The 27,422-nt window shown below is 44.5% G+C and overlaps 1 protein-coding gene across 4 annotated transcripts in view; it reads right to left on the bottom strand.

Moving 5' to 3' along the window:
* LOC144595842 (disco-interacting protein 2 homolog A-like) overlaps positions 1-16,303 on the bottom strand; it is a 193,529-nt gene extending 177,226 nt beyond the window's left edge. For all 4 annotated transcript variants that reach the window (XM_078403596.1, XM_078403598.1, XM_078403597.1 and 1 more), the window contains exon 1: positions 16,117-16,303. In XM_078403596.1, the coding sequence (XP_078259722.1) occupies positions 16,117-16,228 (112 nt within the window). In that variant the 5' untranslated portion in view covers positions 16,229-16,303. The remainder of the gene's footprint in view (positions 1-16,116) is intronic.
* Positions 16,304-27,422: the final 11,119 nt, after the last annotated feature.

The raw sequence follows: 27,422 nt of genomic DNA, 5'->3' as shown, positions 1-27,422 counted from the left end.
ACGTTTCGATACGATCCCCTCTCATCCTTTTAAATTCCAGTGTATACAAGCCTAGTCGCTCCAGTCTTTCAACATATGACAGTCCCGCCATTCCGGGAATTAACCTAGTAAACCGACGCTGCACGCCCTCAATAGCAAGAATATCTTTCCTCAAATTTGGAGACCAAAACTGCACACAGTACTCCAGGTGCAGTTTTGCAGGTGCGGTCTCATTAGGGCCCTGTACAACTGCACAAGGACCTCTTTGCTCCTATACTCAACTCCTCTTGTTATGAAGGCCAACATTCCATTGGCTTTCTTCACTGCCTGCTGTACCTGCATGCTTCCTTTCAGTGACTGATGCACTAGGACACCCAGATCTCGTTGTACGTCCCCTGTTCCTAACTTGACACCATTCAGATAATCCTCTGCCTTCCTATTCTTATCACCAAAGTGGATAACCTCACGTTTATCCACATTAAACTGCATCTGCCATGCATCCGCCCACTCACACAACCTGTCCGTCACCCTGCAACATCATAGCATCTTCCTCACAGTTCACACTACCACCCAGCTTTGTATCATCTGCAAATTTGCTAATGGTACTTTTAATCCCTTCATCCAAGTCATTAATGTATATTGTAAATAGCTGCGGTCCCAACACCGAGCCTTGCGGTACCCCACTAGTTACTGCCTGCCATTCTGAAAGGGACCCATTTATCCCCACTCTTTGCTTTCTGTCTGTCAACCAATTTTCTATCCATGTCAGTAACCTACCTCCAATACCATGTGCTCTAATTTTGCCCACTAATATCCTATGTGGAACCTTGTATCAGGTCGGGATGCCTCATAAGACTGAGAGACAGGGAGGGGGAAACCTGAGGTATGGGAATGTGCAGAACAAAGCAAAGCCTGCACCGATGACTCATGAAAAGTGGTTTGCATTGCTTCGTTATCACCTCGTCCACAGCCAACAATAGACCATTGTAGGCTCGGCCCTTCCCGAGTTACTATCCTTAGGATTGCAACTAGGAGGGAGATAGATCAGCCATGATTGAATGGCGGAGTAGACTTGATGGGCCGAATGGCCTAATTCTACTCCTATCCCTTATGACATAACTATCACGTTATAGCAGAACTAACTGCACTGGTTTTGAACAAATGAATTATAGCAAGAACACGATATCCTTGTTTCTACCACTGAGCAAATATTGGCGATTCAATTGTCTCTCCAAAGATGAGCATAAAATGAATAGACAATAGGTTCAGGAGTAGGCCCTTCGGGCCAGCACCGCCATTCACTGTGATCATGGCTGATCATCCACGATCAGTGCCCCGTTCCTGCCTTCTCCCCATATCACTTGACGCTGCGATCTTTAAGATCTCTATCTAACCCTCTCTTGAAAGTATCCAGAGGATAGGCCTCCACTGCTTGAGGCAGAGAATTCCACAGATTCACAACTCTGAGTGAAAATGTTTTTCCTCATCTCCGTTCTAAATGGCTACCCCTTATTCTTAAACTGTGGCCCCTGGTTCAGGACTCCGACATCGAGAACACGTTTCCTGCCTCTAGCGTGTCCAATCCCTTATAATCTTATATGTTTCAATAAGATCCCCTCTCATCCTTCTAAATTCCAGTGTATACAAGCCCAGTCACTCCAGTCTTTCAACATACCACAGTCCCGCCACCCCGGGAAATACCCTCGTGAACCTACGCTGCACTCCCTCAATAGCAAGAATGTCCTTCCTCAAATTTGGAGAACAAAACTGCACACAATACTCCAGGTGAGGTCTCACTAGAGCCCTGTACAACTGCAGAATTACCTCTTTGCTCCTATACTCAACTCCTCCTTATGTAGGGCAACATGCCATTGGCTTTCTTCACTGCCTGCTGTACCTGCATGCTTACTTTCAGTGACTGATGAACAAGGACCCCAGATATCATTATACTTCCCCTTTTCCTATCTTGACACCATTCAGATAATAATCTGCCTTCCTGTTCTTGCCTCCAAAGTGGATAACGTCACATTTACCCACATTAAACTGCATCTGCCATGCATCTGCACACTCGCACAACCTGTCCAAGTCACCCTGCATCCTCATAGCATCCTTCTCACTGTTCACACTGCCACCCAGCTTTGTGACATCTGCAAATTTGCTAATGTTACTTTTAATCCCCTCATCCAAGTCATTAATGTATATTGTCAATAGCTGCGGTCCCAGCACCGAGCCTTGCAGTACCCCACTAGACACTGCTTGCCATTCTGAAAGGGACCCGTTAATCCCTATTCTTTGTTTCCTGTCTGCAAACCAATTTTCTACCGATGTCAGTACCCTACCCCCAATACCATGCGCTCTAATTTTGCCCACTAATCTCCTATGTGGGACCTTAAAGGCTTTCTGAAAGTCCAGGTACACTACATCCACTGGCTCTCCCTTGTCCATTTTCCTAGTTGCATCCTCAAAAAATTCCAGATTAGTCAAGCATGATTTCCCCTTCGTAAACCCATGCTGACTCGGAACGATCCTGTTACTGCTATCCAAATGTTCCACTATTTCTTCTTTTATAATTGACTCCAGCATCTTCCCCACCACCGATGTCAGGCGAACAGGTCTATAATTTCCTGTTTTCTCTCTCTCCCTCCTTTCTTAAAAAGTGGGATAACATTAGCTACCCTCCAATCCACAGGAACTGATCCTGAATCTATAGAACATTGGAAAATGATCACCAATTCATCCACTATTTCTAGAACCACTTCCTTAAGTACCCTGGGATGCAGACCATCAGGTCCTGGGGGTTTAATGGCCTTCAGTCCCATCAGTCTACCCAACACCATTCCTGCCTAATGTGAATTTCCTTCAGTTCCTCCATCACCCTAGGATCTCTGGCCACTAGTACATCTGGGAGATTGTTTGTGTCTTCCTTAGTGAAGACAAATCCAAAGTACCTGTTCAACTGGCCTGTCATTTCCTTGTTCCCCATGATAAATTCACCTGCTTCTGTCTTCAAGGAACCCACATTTGTCTTGACTACTTTTTTCCTCTTCACATGCTAAAGAAGCTTTTACTATCCTCCTTTATATTTTTGGCTAGCTTACCTTCGTACCTCATCTTTTCTCCCCGTATTGCCTTTTTAGTTATCTTCTGGTGCTCTTTAAAAGTTTTCCAATCCTCTAGCTTCCCACTCATCTTTGCTATGTTATACTTCTGTTATTTTATACTGTTTTGGACTTCCCTTGTTAGCCACGGTCGCCTTTTACTCCCCTTAGAATCTTTATTCCTCTTTGGAATTAATTGAACCTGCACCTTCTGTATTATGCCATTGTTGTTACACAATCTTCCCCGCTAGGGTCTCTTTCCAGTCAACCTTATCCAGTTCCTCCCTCATGCCTCCATAGTCCCCTTTGCTCAACTGTAATACTGACATTACCGATTTTCCCTTCTCCCTCTCAAATTGTAGATTAAAACATCATATTATACGAAAATAACTGCAGATGCTGGTACAAATCGAAGGTATTTATTTACAAAATGCTGGAGTAACTCAGCAGGTCAGGCAGCATCTCAGGAGAGGAGACCCGAGGAAGGGTCTCGACCCGAAACGTCACACATTCCTTCTCTCCTGAGATGCTGCCTGACCTGCTGAGTTACTCCAGCATTTTGTGAATAAAAACATCATATTATGATCACTACCTCCTAATGGCTCTTTTACCTTGAGTTCCTTTATCAAATCCGGTTCATTACACAACACTAAATCCAGAATTGCCTTCTCCCTTGTAGGCTGCAGTACAAGCTGCTCTGAATCAATCTCGGAGGCACTCCACAAACCCCCTTTCTTGGGGTCTACCAACCTGATTTTCCCAGTCTACCTGCATATTGAAATCTCCCATAACCACCGTAGCATTATCTTTGCGACATGCCAATTTTAACTCTTGATTCAACTTGCACCCGATATCCAGGCTATTGGTTGGGGGCCTGTAGATAACTCCCATTAGGGTCTTGTCACCCCTTGCAAGGGACTGAATATCATTCATACCAACAGAGCAACCCCACCCCCTCTGCTCACCTGTCTGTCTTTTCGATAGGACGTATACCCCTGAATATTCAGCTCCCAACCCTGGTCCTCTTGCAGCCATGTCTCAGTGATTCCCACAACATTAAACTTGCCAATATCTAACTGAGCCTCAAGCTCATCCACTTTATTTTTTATACTTCACACATTCAAATACAACACTTTAACTTCGGTATTCACCTCCCCTGTCACACCGGTCACTATTGGCCCTGACCTTACTCTCTTATCCCTTCTCGAACTTTCCTTCCCATTAATTCGGGAGTCTTTTGCAACTTGTCCTCTATTCCCTTCCTCTTTAACTCCATCTTTATACTCCCAATTTGTCAACCCCTCCCCCCCACTATTTAGTTTAAACCCACACGTGTAGCACAAGCAAACCTACCTGCCAGAACATTGGTCCCCCTCCAGTTAAGGTGTAACCCGTCCCTTTTGTACAGGTCAGCCCTACCCCAGAAGAGATCCCAGTGGTCTATAAATCTAAATCCCTGCTCCCTGCACCAGCTCCCCAGCCATACATTCATATCCCCTATCTCCCTGTTCCTGCCCTCACCAGCACAAGGTACAGGAAGCAATCCAGAGATAACCACCTTAGAAGTCCTGCTTTTCAGTCCTCTTCCTAACTCTCTGAACTCGCGTTGCAGAACATCCTTCCTCTTCTTCCCGACGTCGTTTATGCCCAAGTGCACAACTACTTCCGGCTGTTCACCTTCCCTTTCGAGGAAGTTATGAAGTCGGTCCGTGACATTTTGAACCCTGGCACCAGGGAGGCAACAGACCATCCTCGAGCCTCGCCTGCCGCCAGAATCTCCTATCCGCACCTCAGACAATGGAGTCGCCCACCATGGCTTTGCCCGACGTCAGTCTCGCCAGTCGAGTCTCATTGCCAGGATTGGAGCCACCGACCTGTCTGCGGCTCAGACTGGAAGTGTCTTTTGTCCCGACAGCTCCCAAGAAGGTGTACCTGTTTTCATTAGGCTCAGCCACCGGGGTCTCCTGCACTCCATGTTTACTCCCCTTTCTCAGTCACCCACCTTCCCTCTTCCTGAATCCTTGGCGTGACAACCTCACTGTAGGTCCTGTCCAGGAAACGCGTTTTCCCGGATGGCCCCGAGGTTATCCAGCTGCTTCTCCAATTCCCAACACGTTCATTCAGGAGCTGCACATGGACAATTCCTGCAGGTGTAGTTTCCAGAAGCTTCATCGGTGTCCCTGACTTCCCACATCCTGCAGGAAACACACCGCTCCAACTTGCCTGCCATTTCTTCAGTGACAAAAATCAAATTTCAACCGTGTACCCTCCTTGCCGAAGACTATTGAGCCAAAGAGTCACACATTCCCTGCCAAGGCACTTCACCTCCACAAGACCACTCCCAACAAGGCCACTCTGCTGCAGCTGCACTTCTTTGTCTGTTACCTGTTACCTAATCACCTACCTTAGGGGTTAGTAAATTGATTAGTAAATTACCTGAACCTGGGTCCCGGCGCACTTTTCAAACTGTCGTTCCCTGTGACTCACCTTCTTTGTCATGGACTTTCAAGCCAATGGTCTCTTCTCTCCGTTTCTGCTTCTCTGAGCTCCACGTAAGGACTAGGACCGGGTCTTGGTGCTCTTTTTAAATGGTCTTTCCCTGTGACTCACCTTTGTCACGGACTTTCAAGCCAATGGTCTCATCTCTCCGCAAATACAGGTGCTGGAAGTGTATTATACAGTGCCCCTGAGAGTATATGAACACTTGTTCTCAAATTTAAGTTCCCAGTCTGGGCCAAGTGAGAAACTTTACACCAAAACATCTATGTGCAAGGATTGGAAATTGTAATTTTTGGGTTAATTGCCTGTTTTGTTTTCTTTAATATGAACTTCATGGAGTTTTGTTGGGCAAGAGATTAATTAACTAAATCATAAATATTACAAGTGAGAACATAAATCAGATGAAACTAGAGCAATTAAATTGTTAAGGTAAATGCTTTGAGATGCAAGTTAACCCATGGACACCTTTGTTGTCATCTGACTTTCAGTAACGAACAAAATAGGGATTATCACTCCACACCCTACTGCATCTAGAAAACCTTCAGCAGCTTAACAGCAACTTTATACTTTCCAACTTTCGTCTTCACTAAGGAAGATACAAGCAATCTCCCAGAAGTTCTAGTGGCCAGAGATCCTAGGGTGACGGAGGAACTGAAGGAAATCCACATTAGGCAGGAAATGGTGTTGGGTAGACTGATGGGACTGAAGGCTGATAAATCCCCACGGCCTGATGGTCTGCATCCCAGAGTACTTAAGGAGGTGGCGCTAGAAATTGTGGACGCATTGGTGATCATTTTCCAATGTTCTATAGATTCAGGATCAGTTCCTGTGGATTGGAGGGTAGCTAATGTTGTCCCACTTTTTAAGAAAGGAGGGAGAGAGAAAACGGGAAATTATAGACCAGTTAGTCTGACATCGGTAGTAGTAACAGGATTGTTCCGAGTCAGCATGGATTTACGAAAGGGAAATCATGCTTGACTAATCTTCTGGAATTCTTTAAGGATGTAACTAGGAAAATTGACAGGGGAGAGCCGGTGAATGTGGTGTACCTTGACTTTCAGAAAGCCTTTGACAAAGTTCCACATTAAAGATTAGTGAGCAAAATTAGAGCACATGGTATTGGAGGTAGGGTACTGACATGGATAGAAAATTGGTTGACAGACAGAAAGCAAAGAGTGGGGATAAATGGGTCCCTTTCAGAATGGCAGGCAGTAACTATTGGGGTACCGCAAGGCTCGGTGCTGGGACCGCAGCTATTTACAATATACATTAATGACTTGGATGAAGGGATTAAAAGTACCATTAGCAAATTTGCAGATGATACAAAGCTGGGTGGTAATGTGAACTGTGAGGAAGATGCTATGACGTTGCAGGGTGACTTGGACAGGTTGCGTGAGTGGGCGGATGGATGGCAGATGCAGTTTAATGTGGATAAGTATGAGGTTATCACTTTGGTGGTAAGAATAGGAAGGCAGAGTATTATCTGAACGGTGTCAAGTTAGGAACAGGGGACGTAGAACGAGATCTGGGTGTCCTAGTGCATCAGTCACTGAAAGGAAGCATGCAGGTACAGCAGGCAGTGAAGAAAGCCAATGGAATGTTGGCCTTCATAACAAGAGGAGTTGAGTATAGGAGCAAAGAGGCCCTTCTGCAGTTGTACAGGGCCCTAGTGAGACCGCACCTGGAGTACTGTGTGCAGTTTTGGTCTCCAAATTTGAGGAAGGATATTCTTGCTATTGAGGGCGTGCAGCGTGGGTTTACTAGGTTAATTCCCGGAATGGCGGGACTGTCATATGTTGAAAGACTGGAGCGACTAGGCTTGTATATACACTGGAATTTAGAAGGATGAGAGGAGATCTTATCGAAACATATAAGATTATTAAGGGGTTGGACACATTAGAGGCAGGAGACATGTTCCCAATGTTGGGGGAATCCAGAACAAGGGGCCACAGTTTAAGAATAAGGGGTAGGCCATTTAGAACTGAGATGAGGAAAATCTTTTTCAGTCAGAGTTGTGAATCTGTGGAATTCTCTGCCTCAGAAGGCAGTGGAGGTCAATTCTCTGAATGCATTCAAGAGAGAGCTAGATAGAGCTCTTAAGGATCGCGGGGTCAGGGGGTATGGGGAGAAGGCAGGAACAGGGTACTAATTGAGAATGATCAGCCATGATCACATTGAATGGCGGTGGTGGCTCCAAGGGCCGAATGGCCTCCTCCTGCACCTATTGTCTATTTCAGATGCAACTGGAGTAAATTTATTGTTTTAGTTAAGTATTAATTGTTACCAGAAGAAAAAACATCCCAATAATATATTAAAACAAGCTAGATTTGTCAAATATAATAGGTAGATGACAAAATGATTACCATGTCAAAATATATAATTAAAAACATATTGCAAAGTTAGAGCTGAAAGCCCCAAACATCAACTTGCCTCAGGCCCTCGAGACTTCAATTATCTTGACCTCAATTTCTTATCTTTGCACACATTAACACATAAATGAGAAATGATAACGATAAACACCAGCCACAACATATCTATTGTCTGTTCAGTTTTGAGTGGCAGAATTGGAGTCACGGAAGGCAATGCACAGGAAGTGGTCGCAAAAATAGGAAGAGGCTCAGGGTTACAATCAATATGATTACTTCGAGCAGCAGCCACAATGTACTGAAAATGGATACACTAGCAGCAACACTTGTATTTCACACACAATAGAGAAACAAGAGGATTTAGTACATTCCACTGCACAATTAGTACATATTTGTTTTATTAAAGTTGTTGGATTACAACCCAAATGCATCAATTTCCTGCATATCTCAGGGTAGAGGTAGTTTGGGATGTTAAGTTCAGTTTCTTTTGGACTCAACAGCACTTTTCACCTGCCGCATGTCAGGCTGCCACAAACAGGTTTTTTTTGTGAATCCAATACCACATTTTTTTAAATCACCAATATGGTTTCAGAATTTTAAAATATGCATGCCCATTATTGTCTTGGATTAATTTTATGCATTTTGTAGAATCAGGAGTAGAGTTTGATGAAAGCCATACTAGGACAGATCTAACATTACGGAACAGGTCTAACATTCAGGACATGACAATAGGTAAAAGAAATACAAATAAATTGAAACACAATCATTTCCCTGAAACCAAAAACTGCAAATCTCCTCAAATCTGGGATACATCTAAAAGGGATGGTCTTGAATTGAAGTTTATAAAAAGGCCAAAATAGACAGAGTAGAGAAGCAATCAAGTCTGTAAGTGAGAAAGACATAAATAAAAGTTTGTGTGGCAAATGGACCAAAGCAGCAGCAAAGCAAAAAAAAGGTTTATGGAGATGGATGCAGAAAGCACTTGTAATGTAAAGTGTCCATAGTTGGAGTACATGGTTATTGTCAGTGCAAGAAGGATGCAGTCGATAGCAAGGGCGCGTGGTTGGGATTAAAAGCGACAGTTCAAATATTTCCGATGATTCACAGGAGGAATTTCCATTTTAGCCAAGAATAAATATTCATCAGGAACCTACCATGAATCCTTACTCCACATGAGCCTTCCCTTAAAGTAGTCAATGCACATTACCCTTTGAGCCTGATATCACAGAAAGTCTTTAGTCTGGAGAGACCCACGCATCCCAACACAAAGAGGGGGAGTCAGCAATTTCCATAACATCCAATGGTGGTGAATAACAGACCGTAGGATCCAGGCAGTCTGTGAACACTTGGAACAGTGCTACTATTCCTCAGCAATAACCGTCACTCATTGTGCCAGCCAGAATACCTCTCCGAGCTCCACATAGCTTGCCTCACCCCACCCAACGTAACATTACTGGCAGCTCCTATGAGTGACTTAGTCCTGCCAGAAGATGGAGGGCAATAGCTTACACCAGGTTTCTGGAACAGCAGGAGTCTCAGTAACACTTTGGATATAGTGGCAATTCCATCAACACATTCCTGGGAACACATCTGAGGTCTCAGTGAGATAGCAGAGGTAGGCAAACAGGCAGCTTAACAAACCTTCATTTTGTCCCATCTACTTCAGGAAACTTAAAACCCACAAGGTTTGCAAGCTCAACCGATACCGAAACCTGATGCTCCGATTCCACTTTTGTAAGCCAAACAATTGCACACCATGTCCACACAGCGTGTCACAACACCCAGACAGTACACAATGCTGCCATGTGTGCACTGCTCAACATGCCTTCATTTCGTCAACATTGTTGATGGTGTTTATGTTTTGATTCCAGTACAACCAGAAGATCTGATAGGGCCATCAATCCAAGATCCAATCCTCACCTCAAAGATGCTGCCAAACTAGAACACTATTTTTCTTTTGTATTCGCATTTGCATGATGTCTTTTCCAAAGCGGAAAAAGAAAAGCCAATAAAAATGATATCAAAGAAAATTTGACACAAAGCACACAAAAAAAATCACATGCTAGACTATTATTTATATGGCAAGTTACCATCCTTGATATCTTTTGGTGTCCTCCATACAGGAGTAATTCAGTATCTAAGACAAATGAAACAGTAAAAATGGGCAAATGTAGCTACTACCACTCACGTGGTGACATTGTTTAATGTTACACTTTGTAACACATGTTAGAACACTATCAAAATCTGCACTACGAATGGTAACTTGATGAGACATCAATAGGTAAAGAATGGTAGGTATATGCACCAAAGGCTTTGGATGAACTATTAGGTAGCTAATTTTCCAAGGATCAAAAAACAGTAATATCAATTTAGGATTAGGGTAGCTGCTTAGCTGAAAATTGAAACCAACACTGATGTACACAGTTCAAATTGGACAAACAAATTCCTCATATGAAAATAAGCAACAGATAATTAGAATAAACACTTTTTTAAATATAATAAATATTTCATAGAGGAATGAAAAGCTAACTCCATAGGTTATGAAACAAATTATTTTGGCCAAAAGATTACCATTGATGGATGCAAGTCAAAATAAGTAAAAAATACAATATTAGTCCATGCCATTTCATTCAAAGCATTTCAGAGATTATTTTACTCCAGCCTGTCTAAATAGTGTTCCAATTCCACCAAGACCAGGAATGTAAATCCATACCAATTAGACAATCGGGAACTAAATTAAAGAGGGTATTCTCATTTATGCTGACAATGAAACTACTGTATTGTCACATAAAATTTCTGATTCACCCATGTCCTTCAAGGCCTTTGATTGACCTATATATGGCTACCAAATCCCTCACAATGTGGTTAACTTTAACAACCCTCTGCCTCGGAGTGAGACACAGCAAGGTTGACCTTGCTTTCAACGAACATCTAGAAACCATTGTCTAAATTAGGAGAGCTATGCCACAAAACTAGTCAGGCAAGACTGATAGACATAATCCAAGAATTTGTACCAGAAGCAACACTGCATTAGCATCCAAAGAGGAATAACTGGGAGAGTCCTCAACATTGATTCCATGCCCCTAAATATCACAGACATCAGGTCAACTATGGAAATCCCTTGCTGAATGCCATCTACAAGTCAACCTCAAAAGACACACATTTTGATCATCTACAGAGAAAATGCAATCTCATGTTTAAATCTGTCTCTCTCCAGAAATTCATTAATTTTCTTCTTCACGACACATAAGCCATGGTTCTAAATAATCGATCAACAACAGGGTGGATACCATATAAAATAAAGTTAAGTAAAGCTGATTTTTTTATTGCTCCAATCCTCTTGTCAGCCTTCCTCACTGCATTACTGTTCCTTATCTCCTATAAGCTTCAGGTATGTAGGTTAATTGGCTGGGTAAATGTAAAAATTGTCCCTAGTGGGTGTGGGATGGTGTTAATGTGCGGGGATCGCTGGGCGGCACGGACTTGGAGGGCCGAAAAGGCCTGTTTCCGGCTGTATATATATGATATGATATGATATGATAAGATGGATTGAAGCTCACCTACAGAATAGGAAACTTTGCAACTCATGTAATCTCCAGAATAAGAATCAAACCAACCTCAATACAGATTTCAAAATATTACAAACATTAAAATGTTGCTTGTATGTGTGGACATAAAGGAGAAACAGCAATGTCATCCTGCATTTCTTCAGTGAAGCATATGAAAAGGGCAATACACTGAAGATCAGTAAGATATGCCCTCTCCCATTCTACCTTTGTTGCACAATGCTGCTCCCCAAACATCAAGAATAGGGTGTGATCATGGAAATAAAATGCAGCCCTCCACATAGATCAGACTCACCATTTAATTAAGGCAGATATCAATAACAAGGTTCACAGAGCTGACTAAGAAAAGGGGTATTCAAAGACCAAAATCTAAAATCCTACTGCAATTTCATCATGACCAAGTCGCAGCAATTTCAATTCTCTTGTACACTTTATAGTATAGGCAATATACAGAATACACCAAAAGGCAATAGGAAATAGAACCAATTTGCCATCACCTCTAGATTAATTAGCTATACAGGCAAACGAATGCGAGTACCCTCTCCCAGGACAACATCTCCAGCTTTGAGACTATGATCAGCTTAATTACCTCCAGTTGTTTGGCAAAATTGTGCACATTCATGATGGTGAACTCTCAAAACAACACTGTTCGCTGAACTATGTCATAGCAAGACTTATCCAAGAGGGAAACAATCTTTTGTAGGAAAACAAGCACCAAATCAAAATGGCATTGCTAACTGCTCAAAGCAGAGGAGTGCCAGGAAGGCACCGATTACTTCAACGTGCAAATGAAGGCAGCCTACAAATAAGGTACACGCAACAGATGTGTAGGAAGGAACAGCATATGCTGGTTTAAACCATAGATGGACACAAAAAGCTGGAGTAACTCAGCGGGGCAGGCAGCATCTCTGGAGAGAAGGAATGGGTGACGTTTCGGGTTGAAGTAGGGTCTGGACCGAAACGTCACCCATTCCTTCTTGATGGAAGCCGGGAAAAGGAGGAATGACCAGGGTGGGTCATCGGAATGACCAGGAGGAATGACCAGGGTGGGTCATCGGAATGACCAGGAGGAATGACCAGGGTGGATCAAAGACATCGTTAGGCATAAATGCAGTCAAAAGATGGGAAGTCTAGTCTGTGTAATGAACTAAGCTACATTCTGGCCTTCCATCACAGGGAGGAGGTGACTGGAGGAGACTCACTGTGATGGATGTTTGTTTTTTTTTGTTTTGTGTTGGTTTTGTGATTGTGTTATTGCTTTATTTTTATTGCTTCTTATCGTTGGACTGTCGATAAGGGAATTTCGTCCACAATGCATGTTTTTTGGATGACAATAAAGGCTATTCTGATTCTGATCTACAACACTGCAATTTCTTGTGGTCGGGCACAGCCACTCCCAAACCAGGCTGTGATGCCATCCTACACTATTTGAAAAAATCATTTAAAAAAACATCTTATTCTTCATCCCCAACCTTTTTTCTTCCTGAAAAGGCAAAAGTTCACAATGCCATGCCAAAGGCTCCATCTCCATTTTGAGTAGTCACAGCATTTCCACAAGTCAGAGGGTATGCAAGTTCTCCAGAGGCTTTAAACATCATTTAACGGTTTCTTCTGTCCAATCTTTTGCATTTATGGTGCTTCATGACAATCGCCCATTTGCGAAGATGTCTCAGGCACGCCCACAACATGACATGCAAATCAAAACTGACCGAATGTAATTAAGGTATCTAGGTGGTAGGATGGGTCAAGACAGTGGCATTACTATGCTTGTCCTGCCAATAAATCTGATTGATAATGCTGAGACAGAATTTGCTGTATCCTTCCAGTGCTTTTCAGTGCTCCCTATTGGAAGTTGATTGCTGTTAGTAAAACAACAAGCTTTGTGCTGAACGTTGGCCTCCAAAAAAGAAAACAAATGCAATATCTCTAACCAGGTCCTTCCTCCTTAACTATTCACTCTCAAAGACTGAAGAGTGGATTTAGTCTTTCCTTTCCAGGCACAATGGTCACCAGCTTCCCCTCAACTTTAACTCCGCAGATATTCCCATCTATCTAAAGTGCGCTACACAGTGGCACTTGGTTCATAATCTTGAATAATAGCACCACAGACCAACTTTCATTGTAGACTGGTGCCAAGCAAGGCTGCATCACGGCCACTGCATTTTTTCCCTAATCTTTCTTATTGCAATGCTGTACCTCACCAAAAATAATTCCTGGTGGAAGTGGTGCTGATCTATAAGAAAAATGGGAAGCAGTTTAATCTCCATGTCACTGCAAAACCAGAACTATTGTTTCCCCATCTTCAGATGCTGAGGTACAGCACACAGATGATGTTTGCATGCACAGATGCCAAGCTCCAGGTCATCCTGAACTCATTCAAAGAAGCATACAGATTGGAAGAGGATGGTACACTGAACATCCTTTCCAACCTGTTCTTTGCTTACAATACCACCCTCCAACAATAAAAGTCCACAACAGGAAAACTGTGGGCCAGTTCCCATATCCCAGGAATCATCTCTCAATGCACACAAACAAGGATGAAATGCATGGCAGATGCAATATAATGTGGATAAATGTGAGGTTATCCACTTTGGCGGCAAGAACAGGAAAGCAGAGTATTACCTGAATGGTGAACGATTAGGAGAAGGGGAGATGCAACGTGACCTGGGTGTCATGGTGCACCAGTCATTGAAAGCAAGCGTGCAGGTGCAGCAGGTAGTGAAGAAAGCGAATGGTATGTTGGCATTCATAGCAAGAGGATTTGAGTTTAGGAGCAGGGAGGTTCTACTGCAGTTGCACAGGGCATTGGTGAGACCGCACCTGGAGTATTGTGTGCAGTTTTGGTCTCCTAATCTGAGGAAAGACGTTCTTGCCTTAGAGGGAGTACAGAGAAGGTTCACCAGATTGATCCCTGGGATGGCGGGACTTTCATATGAAGAAAGACTGGATAGACTAGGCTTGTACTCGCTGGAATTTAGAAGACTGAGGGGGGATCTTATAGAAACATATAAAATTCTTAAGGGGTTGGAGAGGCTAGATGCGGGAAGATTGTTCCCGATGTTGGGGGAGTCCAGAACCAGGGGTCACAGCTTAAGGATAAGGGGGAAGTCTTTTAGGACCGAGATGAGAAAACATTTCTTCACACCTATTTTCTATGTTTCTATGAAATTCGATGTTGTCGTTTATGCATCAACACTGTCTACAGACAGATATAGAAAGTGTTTGAAGATCAATTGGAGAGATTCTGATGATACTTTCAATCTTCTGATTCAGAATTATGACCTTGCATTCAGATAGCTATAATTATGACACACACAGAGCAAGATAGAATCTTTTGACCTTGATCCCCAGAACATTGACCAGCAAAAAGACAAATTGAAAATCTTTTTACAGAACAACATCAGCAAGGACAGGAGTACATCTGGTCTTCAACATATATAATTGTAAATGAGCGATATTTGACACAGGAAAAGGAAATGCCTTTTTGGTCATGTTCCAATATTGTATGAGATCAGAACTGTTCTGACTTCAGTCCATTTATCTCTGTTTACCCCTGAATAATTTTTTTATAAAATCACCAATAGAGGTCATACTCGTATTTATTACCTATGGAAAATAATACAAGAATATTGCTATCAGCTTCCCACATCTATCTTTAGCAAAGCTGAGACCATCTAGAACATTACTATCCAGTTCATCCACAACTCCTCTTCTCGCTGACAATCAACATCCACAATTAAACTGGTTGCTTTTAACATCTGATCTGTTTTCACATTCCTCAATGACCTCAACCCCCACTTCCCTTTCAATTTCAGATCATCCTCAATTTTATTGTCCATCATTGACAGCCATACTATCAGCTGCCAAGTTCCTTCTACATTTGCTATCTGCTTTCCAATTTTAAACCCTACTTCTGACCCAAGAATTGGTTGTTTGCTTAAACGTATTTGGTTACTTGCTTAAACATGGCTCATCATTGAACTTTTTACTCCATCACAATCCTGCAAAGAGCAATTCCTTACATTCGAGATTGCTTCATAAATACAAGCTGATGACGTTGGTAACTCAGACATGAGAAATAAGTGTCATCTACAGAGATAAGCTGGGGTGGCGTAAAAATCCTAATAAAAACTAATTCACCGCAACTAAATTTGGAATCTAATTATTGCGACACCAATTGCTGACCTTTAATTGCTATTCTGAATATTTTGACTAGAAAATAAATATACTCTCTTCTTCACAGAAGGCAGACAACTGAAGCTCTCCAGAGGAGGTTATCTGCCACCCAAAGGGAGTAAACTCCAGGCGACACGACAGGAGACAACAGCTTCCTCCCGTGTATCTACACACTGCAACTTGTCAGTCCGGATGCTCTGCATAGGCCCACATGAAGACATTTAATATTTTCCTCTTCTTCCTGCTGCTGCAAGGGCAGATGAAGGGAAAAGGAGATCACGCCCGAAACACACGGCCGGTGAACGCGATTGGAAATGGCACCGGCCCCGAGGTCCATCCCCGATGCCGGGTTTTGCTCGGCCACCTGCGGCGGCGGGCTGAGGGAAGGGAAGGAAAGAAAAAGGAACGCCCTGCGGGCAACCAAACTCTCACCCTCGGACAGCTCAAGTTCGAGCTCGGCCAGTTTCACCTTCACGTCCCGCGGGAGGCTGGGTGTTTCCATGCCGGCCATGGATCTTTCTCTCTCTCGCACGGCGTTCTCCATTCCTCACGCGCAACTCAACGCTGCCATAGCGCCAGCACACGCTACCATCCAAGCAACCGATCCCCTCCCGCCCTCCTTTCCTCCACCTCCAACCCGCGCCCGCGCCGGCCAAGCCCACACTCCGCCCGGCGCGCGCACCAGGCCCGCACAAACCGCTGCTGCGAACGAGTACGCGCATAACGTCAGCGCGCGAGTCTGGCGACAAACGACGCATCCCCAATACGCACATTCGTCTGTCTCGCTCGCTCTCCTCTCTCGTTCCTCATTGGTCTTTCATGCCCCACCGGCCCAGCGCCGCCGCGGCTGCGATTGGACGGTTTGTACGACAGCCTCCGCCAACCACCGTGCAGGTACTCGCCACTCGAGGCATCCCATTGGTCGGCTGAAGGGCAGTCCAGTTGTTTGATGCAGCAGGCGGAGCGCGCAGGCCGCCCGGCGGTTGACGGTGGACGTTGCGGCTGCGGCGAAGGAGCGGTCGAGGCCGCAGTGATAAGTGCAAACAACGCATCACCAAAATCCTTAGAAATACAGCCCCGCGTTGGGAGGAGCGGTATATATCAGTGGGAGCTGAAATATGACCGTGACAAATACACCGCACGGTCCTGCCGGTGTGGTGGAAAGGAAGTAAAGGAGAGCACGGAAGACCATTTGCACATCGGACAAGACTGGCCGCAAATATTCACCGGCGGTGCACATGATGCGCTGGCACACACGGCTCTAGCTGCTGGATGTTCATTATCGTGTTCTGATCCACTTGGCTGCAGACAGAATGTCCCACTTCAAAGTGCCTTTCCAACATCACTGAACGTCCCAATCGTCTTACTTAGTCATATGCTGGATCCAATTTCTCCCCGCACTTCAATCCCATCTCTGTCAACTGCCTAATCTTGATTTTCCGCACCATTTTGCTGACGTTGCCATCATATGCCCAATTCACCCCCACGCCACATGACCAAAATAGTCTGTTTCCTTGACCATATCCTGACTCCTCTATCAGATGCTCGATCACATTACACAATCTTGTCTCCAACTCAAGAGCACGTACATAAGAGCCTGTCTTTTATTCAACATGATGATGGGTGATCTAAGCATGCCTCAACACCCCTTCTGTGCGAGTTCCGTCCTCTTCCAAATAAATATAATTCTCTACCTTAAGTAAATCTAATGATCTGGCCTCCATCACCCTCAGTTGCAGAGAATTCCAGAGATTCACTGTGTGGGCAGAATTTTCTATCCACCTCCATTTTTAATGACTGTCACCTATTTTGTATGGGCATGCCCCTGTATTTGAGACTCCCAAAGTATTGCAGCATCTACCTTGTCAAGTCCCTGAGGATTTATATGTTTGAAGGGATTCATTCTTCTAAATTTTAAGGCATACAAAATCAAACAAACTAGCCCCTTCTCATCCCAGGAATTGGCATAGTGAATTTCAGTTTCAACTGCCTGTAATGCTACTATATCCTTTTTTATATGCACATTGTTCCAGGTATGGCCTCACCAATACTCAAAACAGCTGTAACAATATCTCCCTATTGTTAAACTCCAACCTCTTTATAAACAATGCCAACAAGTCATTCTCCTGAACTACTTGATGGAGTTGCCTGCTAATGTTTTGTGATTGTCAAAACAAAGAACTGCAGATACTGGCTAATACAACATCCTCACAATTTAATCTTCACCAAATTACAGACCAGTCATCTGGAAATTGGTATGAAAAATGATGGAATCTCTCCTGAAGGTAATGCTAGAACACCTAGAAGGAAAAAAGGATATAGCTTGTCAGCAAGGATTTGAAAAGGGGAAATTTTATCACAACCAATCTTACTGATTTTATTTAACAGTATACAATAGTAATACAATAGATGAAGTTCAAAACCTCTTCAGTACATTACTCTCAATAGAGTAATGAAAACCCCACAGAAAATGCAGAACAATTGAACAAGCAGATGAAGTGATTGCCAGCTGCCTTTGGGGCAGAAAGCAGAGGCTGAGAATAAAAGGAAGTTTTCACTTTTGAAGATGACAGTAATGTCCCATAAAAACCAATGCTGGGACAACCACTGTGCACAATGTATGTTAATATTAGAGTATAGAATCAAAAATACCTTTGGTTTTACATGTCTGGGATTGTCACTGACAAGGACTCTGACAAGTTACTTGCAAAGTTACTTACGTCAAACACGTTACAAGTTAGTTACGTCAAACACGCAACCAAAAGATTTTCATTGTACCTTGGTACACATAGACATAGAAACATAGAAAATAGGTGCAGGAGTAGGCCATTCGGCCCTTCGAGCCTGCACCGCCATTCAATATGATCATGGCTGATCATCCAGCTCAGTAGCCTGTACCTGCCTTCTCTCCATACCCTCTGATCCCTTTAGCAAAAAGGGCCACATCTAACTCCCTCTTAAATATAGCCAATGAACTGGCCTCAACTACCTTCTGTGGCAGAGAATTCCACAGACTCACCACTCTGTGTGAAGAAATGTTTTCTCATCTAGGTCCTAAAAGACTTCCCCCTTATCCTTAAGCTGTGACTCCTGGTTCTGGACTCCCCCAACATCGGGAACAATCTTCCCGCATCTAGCCTCCCCAACCCCTTAAGAATTTTATGTTTCTATAAGATCCCTCCTCAGTCTTCTAAATTCCAGCGAGTACAAGCCCAGTCTATCCAGTCTTTCCTCATATGCAAGTCCCGCCATCCCAGGGATTAATCTGGTGAACCTTCTCTGTACTCCCTCTAAGGCAAGAACGTCTTTCCTCAGGTTAGGAGACCAAAACTGCACACAATACTCGAGGTGCGGTCTCACCAAGGCCCTGTACAACTGCAGCAGAACCTCCCTGTGTTAGGTTCTGAGGCACACAGGAACTGGACTCAAACGCACGACTCACACACAAGGGTCAATTTGGAGAAAAAAAGGCGTTCTTTAATTTCCAAATTAAAGAACACTGCGATACAAACCAAAACCCTAAACTTACTTAGCTACAAAAACATTAGTTACAAAAATACTTACTAGGATACTCACTAACTATACTACGCTTGACAAGAACTTGGCAACAATGCGGGTAAGTCGAGAATCAATGACCAAGAGCACATGAATCACAAGACGAACTGGCACAGAACAAAGGGGGGCGTGGACTATATATACATGAGGTAAGGGCACACAGGTGGAAACAATCAAGGCGGGGCTGACAATTACAATGGCAGGAAGTCAAGGGACCTGAAATGAGATAAGAGGTAAGTTTCACCTTAAAACAGGAAGTGAGCACGAGACTTGACATGAGTGAATTTAACTTGACATGAGTGAATTTAACTTGACAAACCGCACTAAGGACAAGACGTGGACATGACGTGACATGGGAATCTAAACACAGAACATGACACAAGACTAACAGATATGACGGGACATTACACCCTGCTCCTAAACTCAAATCCTCTTGCTATAATAATGCATTTTATTTATATAGCGCTTTTCATATACTCAAAGACGCTTTACAGAGATTTTGAGAACATAGGGAAATGAATAAATAGATAAATAAGTAAATAAATAAATGAACAGAGAAAGGAGACAGAAGGTGAGGTGACCTTCAGTGGTGAAGGCAGTTCTGAACAGGTGAGACTTCAGCGATGTTTTGAATGTGGTGAGTGTGGAGGAGTCTCTAACGGTTTGGGGTAGTGAGTTCCATAGGGTGGGAGCAGCGATGGAGAAAGCCCTGTCCCCCCAGGATCTGAGTTTGGTCCGGATGTGGGGGGATAGGAGATTGGCAGCGGCAGAGCGGAGGGTGCAGGTGGGAGTGTGCCTGTGGAGGAGGTCGGTCAGGTAGGATGGGGCCAGGTTATGGAGGGCTTTGTAGGTTATGAGGAGGATTTTGTACTGGATTCTCTGGGGGATGGGGAGCCAGTGGAGTTTATAAAGTACGGGGGTGATATGGTCACGGATCGAGGTGTGTGTGAGTAGACGGGCAGCGGAGTTTTGAATGTATTGAAGTTTATTGATGATTTTTGAGGGTGCGCCATAGAGGAGGCTGTTGCAGTAGTCCAGACGGGAGGTGATGAAGGCGTGGATGAGGGTTTCTGCAGCTGTGGAGGAGAGGGATGGACGGAGACGGGCAATGTTTTTGAGGTGGAAGAAGGCTGTCTTTGTGATGTGTTTGTCGAAGGAGAGGGTTTGATCAAGGATGATTCCAAGATTCCGGATGTGAGGTGAGGTGGATACTGGGAGACCATCAATGTTGAGGATGAAGTTTTGGGTGGATTTGGTGAGCGTTTTTGGACCAATGATGATGATTTCAGATTTGTTGCAATTGAGTTTGAGGAAGTTTGATTGAAGCCAAGATTTTATTTCAGTGATGCAGTTTGTCAGTGTAGAGTGTGTGGTGGGGGAAATTGACTTGGTGGAGATGAGGAGCTGGATATCATCGGCGAAGCAGTGGAAGTTGAGACCATGACGGCGGATTAATTGACCAAGGGGGAACAGGTAGAGGATGAAGAGGAGGGGGTCAAGGACTGAGCCTTGGGGGACACCTTGGGGGAGGGGAGCGGTGGGGGATTTACAGTTGTTAATGGAGATGAACTGGTGTCTGTCAGAGAGGTAAGATTTGAACCAGGATAGGGCTTTTCCGGTGATGTTAAGGGAGGTTTCAAGTCGGGTGAGGAGAATGGAGTGATTTATGGTGTCAAAGGCGGCGCTGAGGTCAAGTAGGATGAGGATGTTGAGGTTGCCAGCGTCGGAGGAGAGGAGAATGTCGTTTGTGATTTTGAGGAGCGCAGTTTCAGTACAGTGGTTTGAGCGGAATCCGGATTGGAAAGTTTCATACAGGTTATTGGTAGAGAGGTGGTATTTGAGTTGGGAAGCTACAGCACGTTCCAAAACTTTGGACAGAAAGGGTAGGTTGGAGATTGGTCTGAAGTTGTTTGGGGTGTCAGGGTTTAGACCAGGTTTTTTCAGAATGGGGGTGACAGCAGTGATTTTGAGGGATGGCGGGACGATGCCAGTGGACAGGGAGGAGTTTATTGTTGCAGTGATAAGTGGAGAAAGTGGCAGTTTTTATTCCTGTGAAGAGGTCAGAGAGGTCGGTGGTGGAGATTGGGGAGAACTGAGGCAGGGGCTGACAGGATAAGGGGGGGCAGGTGGTTTGAGGGGGAGCAGGTGCGTTGGTGGTTGATGTGCTGTAGATGTTGTCTATTTTGCTTTGGAAGAATGAAAGGAAAGTGGTGCATTTGTCAACTGTGAATGATTGGGAGATGGTGTCCAGGGGGCTGAGGAGTTTGTTTATTGTAGAGAAGAGTGTTTTGGGGTTTCCGGAGCCAGAGTGAATTATTTGAGAGTAGTAGGTGGAGTGGGCACGGGAGAGGGCATCTTTATAGTGCTGTATGTGGTCTTTGTAGGCTTGGGAGTGAATTGTGAGACCTGTTTTGTTGCGGAGTCTTTCAAGTTGGCGGGCATGAGTTTTCATCACGCGGAGTTCAGGGGTAAACCAGGGAGCAGAGTGGGTGAAGGAAACTGTTTTGGCTATGAATGCCAACATACCATTCGCTTTCTTCACTGCCTGCTGCACCTGCATGCTTGCTTTCAATGACTGGTGCACCATGACACCCAGGTCACGTTGCATCTCCCCTTCTCCCAATCGGTCACCATTCAGGTAATACTCTGCTTTCCTGTTCTTGCCGCCAAAGTGGATAACCTCACATTTATCCACATTATATTGCATCTGCCATGCATTTGCCCACTTGCCTAATCTATCCAAGTCACTCTGCAGCCTCCTAGCATCCTCCTCGCAGCTAACACTGCCACCCAGCTTCGTGTCATCCGCAAACTTAGAGATGTTGCATTCAATTCCCTCGTCCAAATCATTAATATACACTGTAAATAACTGGGGTCCCAGCACTGAGCCTTGCGGTACCCCACTAGTCACTGCCTGCCATTCCGAAAAGGACCCGTTTATTCCTACTCTTTGCTTCCTGTCCGCCAACCAATTTTCTATCCACCTCAAAACTGAACCCTCAATACCGTGTGCTTTAAGTTTGTACACCAATCTCCTATGTGGGACCTTGTCGAAGGCCTTCTGAAAGTCCAGATATAACACATCATCATATCATCATATCATATACATACAGCCGGAAACAGGCCTTTTCGGCCCTCCAAGTCCGTGCCTGTTCTCCCTTATCCACTCTACTAGTTACATCCTCGAAAAATTCTATAAGATTCGTCAGACATGATTTGCCTTTGGTAAATCCATGCTGACTTTGTCCGATGATTTCACCACTTTCCAAATGTGATGCTATCACATCTTTAATAACTGACTCTAGCATTTTCCCCACTACCGATGTTAGGCTAACTGGTCTATAATTCCCCGTTTCCCTCTCCCTCCCTTTTTAAAAAGTGGGGTTACATTAGCTACCCTCCAGTCCTCAGGAACTACTCCAGAATCTAAAGAGTTTTGAAAAATTATCACTAATGCATCCACTATTTCTGAGGCTACTTCCTTAAGCACTCTGGGATGCAGCCTATCTGGCCCTGGGGATTTATCTGCCTTTAATCCATTTAATTTACCTAACACCACTTCCCGACTAACCTGGATTTCCCTCAGTTCCTCCATCTCATTAGACCACCGGTCCCCCGCTATTTCCGGCAGACGGTTTATGTCTTCCTTAGTGAAGACAGAACCAAAGTATTTGTTCAATTGGTCTGCCATCTCCTTGTTCCCTATGATCAATTCACCTGTTTCCGACTGCAAGGGACCTACATTTGCCTTAACTAATTTTTTTCTCTTGACATATCTATAAAAGCTTTTGCAGTCTGTTTTTATGTTCCTTGCCAGTTTTCCCTCATAGTCTATTTTCCCTTTCCTAATTAAGCCCTTTGTCCTCCTCTGCTGGACTCTGAATTTCTCCCAGTCCTCTGGTATGCTACTTTTTCTGGCTAATCTGTATGCTTCATCTTTTGTTTTAATATTATCCTTGATTTCCCTTGTTAGCCACGGATGCACTACCTTTCCTGGTTTGTTCTTTTGCCAAACTGGGATGAACACTTGTTGTAGTTCATCCATGCGACCTTTAAATGCCTTCCATTGCATGTCCACCGTCAACCCTTTCAGCATCAATCGCCAGTCTATCTTGGACAATTCACGCCTCATACCCACACGTGACAATAATAATGAACGAAACTAAACTAAGCTTCATACCGTTGGGATGTTAGCTACCCAAGCAGAATATGAGGTGATGTTTCTCCAGTTTGCGAGTGGCCTCACTTTGGCAATGAAGGAGACCCAGGACAGAAATGTTAGTGCAGGAATGGGAAGAGTGGTTAAAATGGTTAGCAATCGTGAGATCCAGCAGGCCTTGGTGGACTGAGCATGTGTCCTGCAAAACGGTCACTGAGTTTACTCTTGGACTCGCCGATATAAAGGAGGCCACATCGGGAACACCAGATGCAGTAGATAAGGTTAGAGGAGGTGCATGTGAACCTCTGTCTCAGCTGGAAGAACAGCTGGGGTTCCTGGAGGGAGGAGGTAAAGGGACAGGTTGCAGGGAAAATACCTTGGGAGGAGGTTGTTTGGAGATGTTACACCTGTCCTCATCCCTCCTCCCTTATTTCCATCCAGAGACTTTCAGCACATCATTCTCTGACATTTCCGCATCTCCTACAGTTTCCCTGGATGGATGTGAGGCAGTACAGGCGCAGGTTGGATACCACCTACGGTTGTTCAACGTGTCATTCTCCAACATTTCCGCCACCTCCAAAGTGATCCCACCACGAGTCACATATTGTCATCTCCATTCCTTTCCATATTCCACAGAGACCAACCCTCCTCCCCTTCCACCTTCATTCCTTCCACCGGCTTCATAATTTGCAACTCATCCATCCTTATCCCACACCTTTTGTCTTTTCGTTTCTGACCTTTGTCCAACCATCTGCCTATCAAAAGGAAGGCAAAAGCAATGTTATTCATTTGGAGAGGACTAGGATATAACAACAAGGATGTAATGCAAAGTTTTATGAGGCACAAGTCAGCCCACATTTGAAATATTGTGAACAGTTTTGGCCTCCATATCTGAGGAATGATGGGCTGACTTTGGAAAGAGTCCACAGGAGGTTTATGAGAATTATTCCGAGGATGATTGGATTAACCTATGAGGAGCATTTGATGACTCTGTCCTGTTCTCACTGGAGTTTAGATGGATGAGAGGGGATCTCATTGAAACCTACTGAATAATGAAATGTCCAGATAGAATGGATGTGGAGAGGATGTTTCCAGTAGTGGGAGAATCTAGAACCAAAGGGCGCACTCAGAATACAAGGGAATGGAGATGAGGAAGAATTTCTTTAGCCAGAGATGGTGAATCTGGAATTCCAGGGATGGAGTTAAGGCCAAGATATTGGGTATTTTTAAAGTGAAGATTGATAGGATCTAGATTATGAAGGATATCAAAGATTGAACTTCACCAAGTAGCAGCAGTAGCAGCAATCAGCAGCAGTAGCAGCAATCAGCAGCAGTCAGCAGCAATCAGCAGCAGCCAGCAGCAATCAGCAGCAGCCAGCAGCCAGCAGCCAGCAGCAATCAGCAGCAGCCAGCAGCAATCAGCAGCAGCCAGCAGCAATCAGCAGCAGCCAGCAGCAATCAGCAGCAGCCAGCAGCAATCAGCAGCAGCCAGCAGCAATCAGCAGCAGCCAGCAGCACCAAGCTGTGTTGCTTGGGAAGTATTGTGTGGGGATAATAAGGAGTAAGACCTGTGTGATCTCCCGGACAAGTTTCGATCGCCTAGCTTGGGGTCGGAGAGGAATTTCCCGGATTTTTTTTTCCCAAATTGGCCTGGGTTTTTTATCCGGTTTTTCGCCTCTCCCAGGAGATCACTCAGTTCTTTTGGGTGGGCGGTTGGAGCGGTTGGAGCAGCGGCCGGGCAGTAGGTTTAGTAACCGAGCACGGGGCTTTGTTTGGGGAGTATGAGTGCCAGGGCAGTTTATTGTTCTGGGTGTCGGATGTGGGGAATCTGGGAGTCTGATTGTCTTCCAGACATCCACATCTGCGCCAGGTGCGACGAGATGGGGCTCCTAAGGGACCGTATTAGGAACCTGGAGCGGCAGATTGATGACCTCCGTTTGGTCAGGGAGAGTGAGGAGGTTATAGATAGGAGTTACAGAGAGGTGGTCACTCCAAGACCACGGGAGGTAGACAAGTGGGTCACGGTTAGGGGGGGCAAGGAGCAGGGACTAGGGAGTACCCCGGTGGCTGTACCCCTTGGAAATAAGTACTCCTGTTTAAGTACTGTTGGGGGGAACAGCCTACCTGGGGGCAGCGACGGTGCCCGGGCCTCTGGCAAGGAGTCCGGCCCTGTTGCTCAGAAGGGTAGGGAAAGGAAGAGGAGAGCGATAGTAATAGGGGACTCTATAGTGAGGGGGTCAGATAGGCGATTCTGTGGACGCAGTCGGGAGACCCGGATGGTGGTTTGCCTCCCTGGTGCCGGTGTCCGGGATGTGTCTGAGCGTGTCCAGGATATCCTGGAAGGGGAGGGAGAGGAGCCAGAGGTCGTGGTACATATAGGTACCAACAATATAGGTAGGATAAGGGAAGAGGTCCTGAAAGGAGAATTTAGGGGGCTAGGAAGAGAGTTAAAAAAAAAGGACTTCCAAAGCAATAATCTCAGGCTTAATGCCTGTGCCACGCGATAGTGAGAATAGGAATGGAGTGAGGTGGAGGATAAATACGTGGCTGAGGAACTGGTGCAAGGAGCAGGGATTCAAGTTTCTGGATCATTGGGACCTCTTCTGGGGGAAGTATGACCTGTACAAAAAGGACGGGTTGCATCTGAACCTGAGGGGAACCAATATCCTGGCGGGGAGATTTGCTAAGGTAATTGCGGAGACTTTAAACTAGTACGGTTGGGGGGAGGGACTCAAACACAGATAGCTAATAGGCAGTGTGTGAGGCAGGAGGCAGAAAAGGGAAACACTCAGACCCAATATGTAGGAGAGAAAGAAGGGAAAAGAAATAAACTGAGAATAAGAAATGATGGGTCCCTTAAATGTGTATATTTTAATGCTAGGAGCATTGTAAGAAAGGTGGATGAGCTTAGAGCCTGGATTGACATCTGGAAGTATGATGTTGTGGCGATCAGTGAAACATGGTTGCAGGAGGGTTGCGATTGGCAATTAAATATTCCAGGATTTCATTGTTTCAGATGTGATAGAATCGGAGGGGCAAGAGGTGGGGGTGTGGCATTGCTTGTCAGGGAGGATATCACAGCAGTGCTTTGGCAGGACAGACTAGAAGGCTCGATTAGGGAGGCTGTTTGGGTGGAACTCAGAAATGAGAAAGGTTTAGCAACACTTATAGGGGTGTATTATAGACCGCCAAATAGGGAACGAGAATTGGAAGAGCAAATATGTAAGGAGATAGCAGATATTAGTAGTAAGCACAGAGTAGTGATTGTGGGTGATTTCAATTTTCCGTATATAGACTGGGAATCACATTCTGTTAAACGGCTGGATGGTTTGGAGTTTGTAAAATGTGTGCAGGATAGTTTTTTGCAGCAATACGTAGAGGTGCCGACCAGAGAAGGGGCAGTGTTGGACCTCCTGTTAGGAAATGAGACGGGTCAGGTGACGGTGGTATGTGTTGAGGAGCACTTTGGGTCTAGTGATCACAATGCCATTAGTTTCAATATCATTATGGAGAAGGTCAAATCTGGACCAAGGGTTGAGATTTTGGATTGGAGAAAGGCTAATTTTGAGGAGATGAGAAAGTATTTAAAAGGAGTGAAATGGAACTTTTTGTTTTATGAAAAGGATATAATAGAGAAATGGAGGATATTTAAAGGTGAAATTTTGAGAGTACAGAGTCTTTATGTCCCTGTTCGGTGGAAAGGAAAGAATAATAATTTGAAAGAGCCGTGGTTTTCCAGGGAAATTGGACACTTGGTTCGGAAAAAGAGGGAGATATACAATAAATATAAGCGGCAGGGAGTAAATAAGGTTCTTGAGGAATATAAAGAATGTAAAAGGAATCTTAAGAAGGAAATTAGAAAAGCGAAAAAAAGATATGAGGCTGCTTTGGCAAGTAATGTAAAAGTAAACCCCAAGGGGTTCTACAGATATGTCAATAGCAAAAGGATAGTGAGGGATAAAATTGGTCCATTAGAGAGTCAGAGTGGACAGCTATGTGCTGAGCCGGAAGAAATGGGGGAGAT

This window comes from Rhinoraja longicauda, chromosome 8, assembly GCF_053455715.1.
Source record: "Rhinoraja longicauda isolate Sanriku21f chromosome 8, sRhiLon1.1, whole genome shotgun sequence".
Lineage (NCBI taxonomy): Eukaryota > Metazoa > Chordata > Chondrichthyes > Rajiformes > Arhynchobatidae > Rhinoraja > Rhinoraja longicauda.
This window is presented reverse-complemented; position numbering and strand designations above follow the sequence as displayed.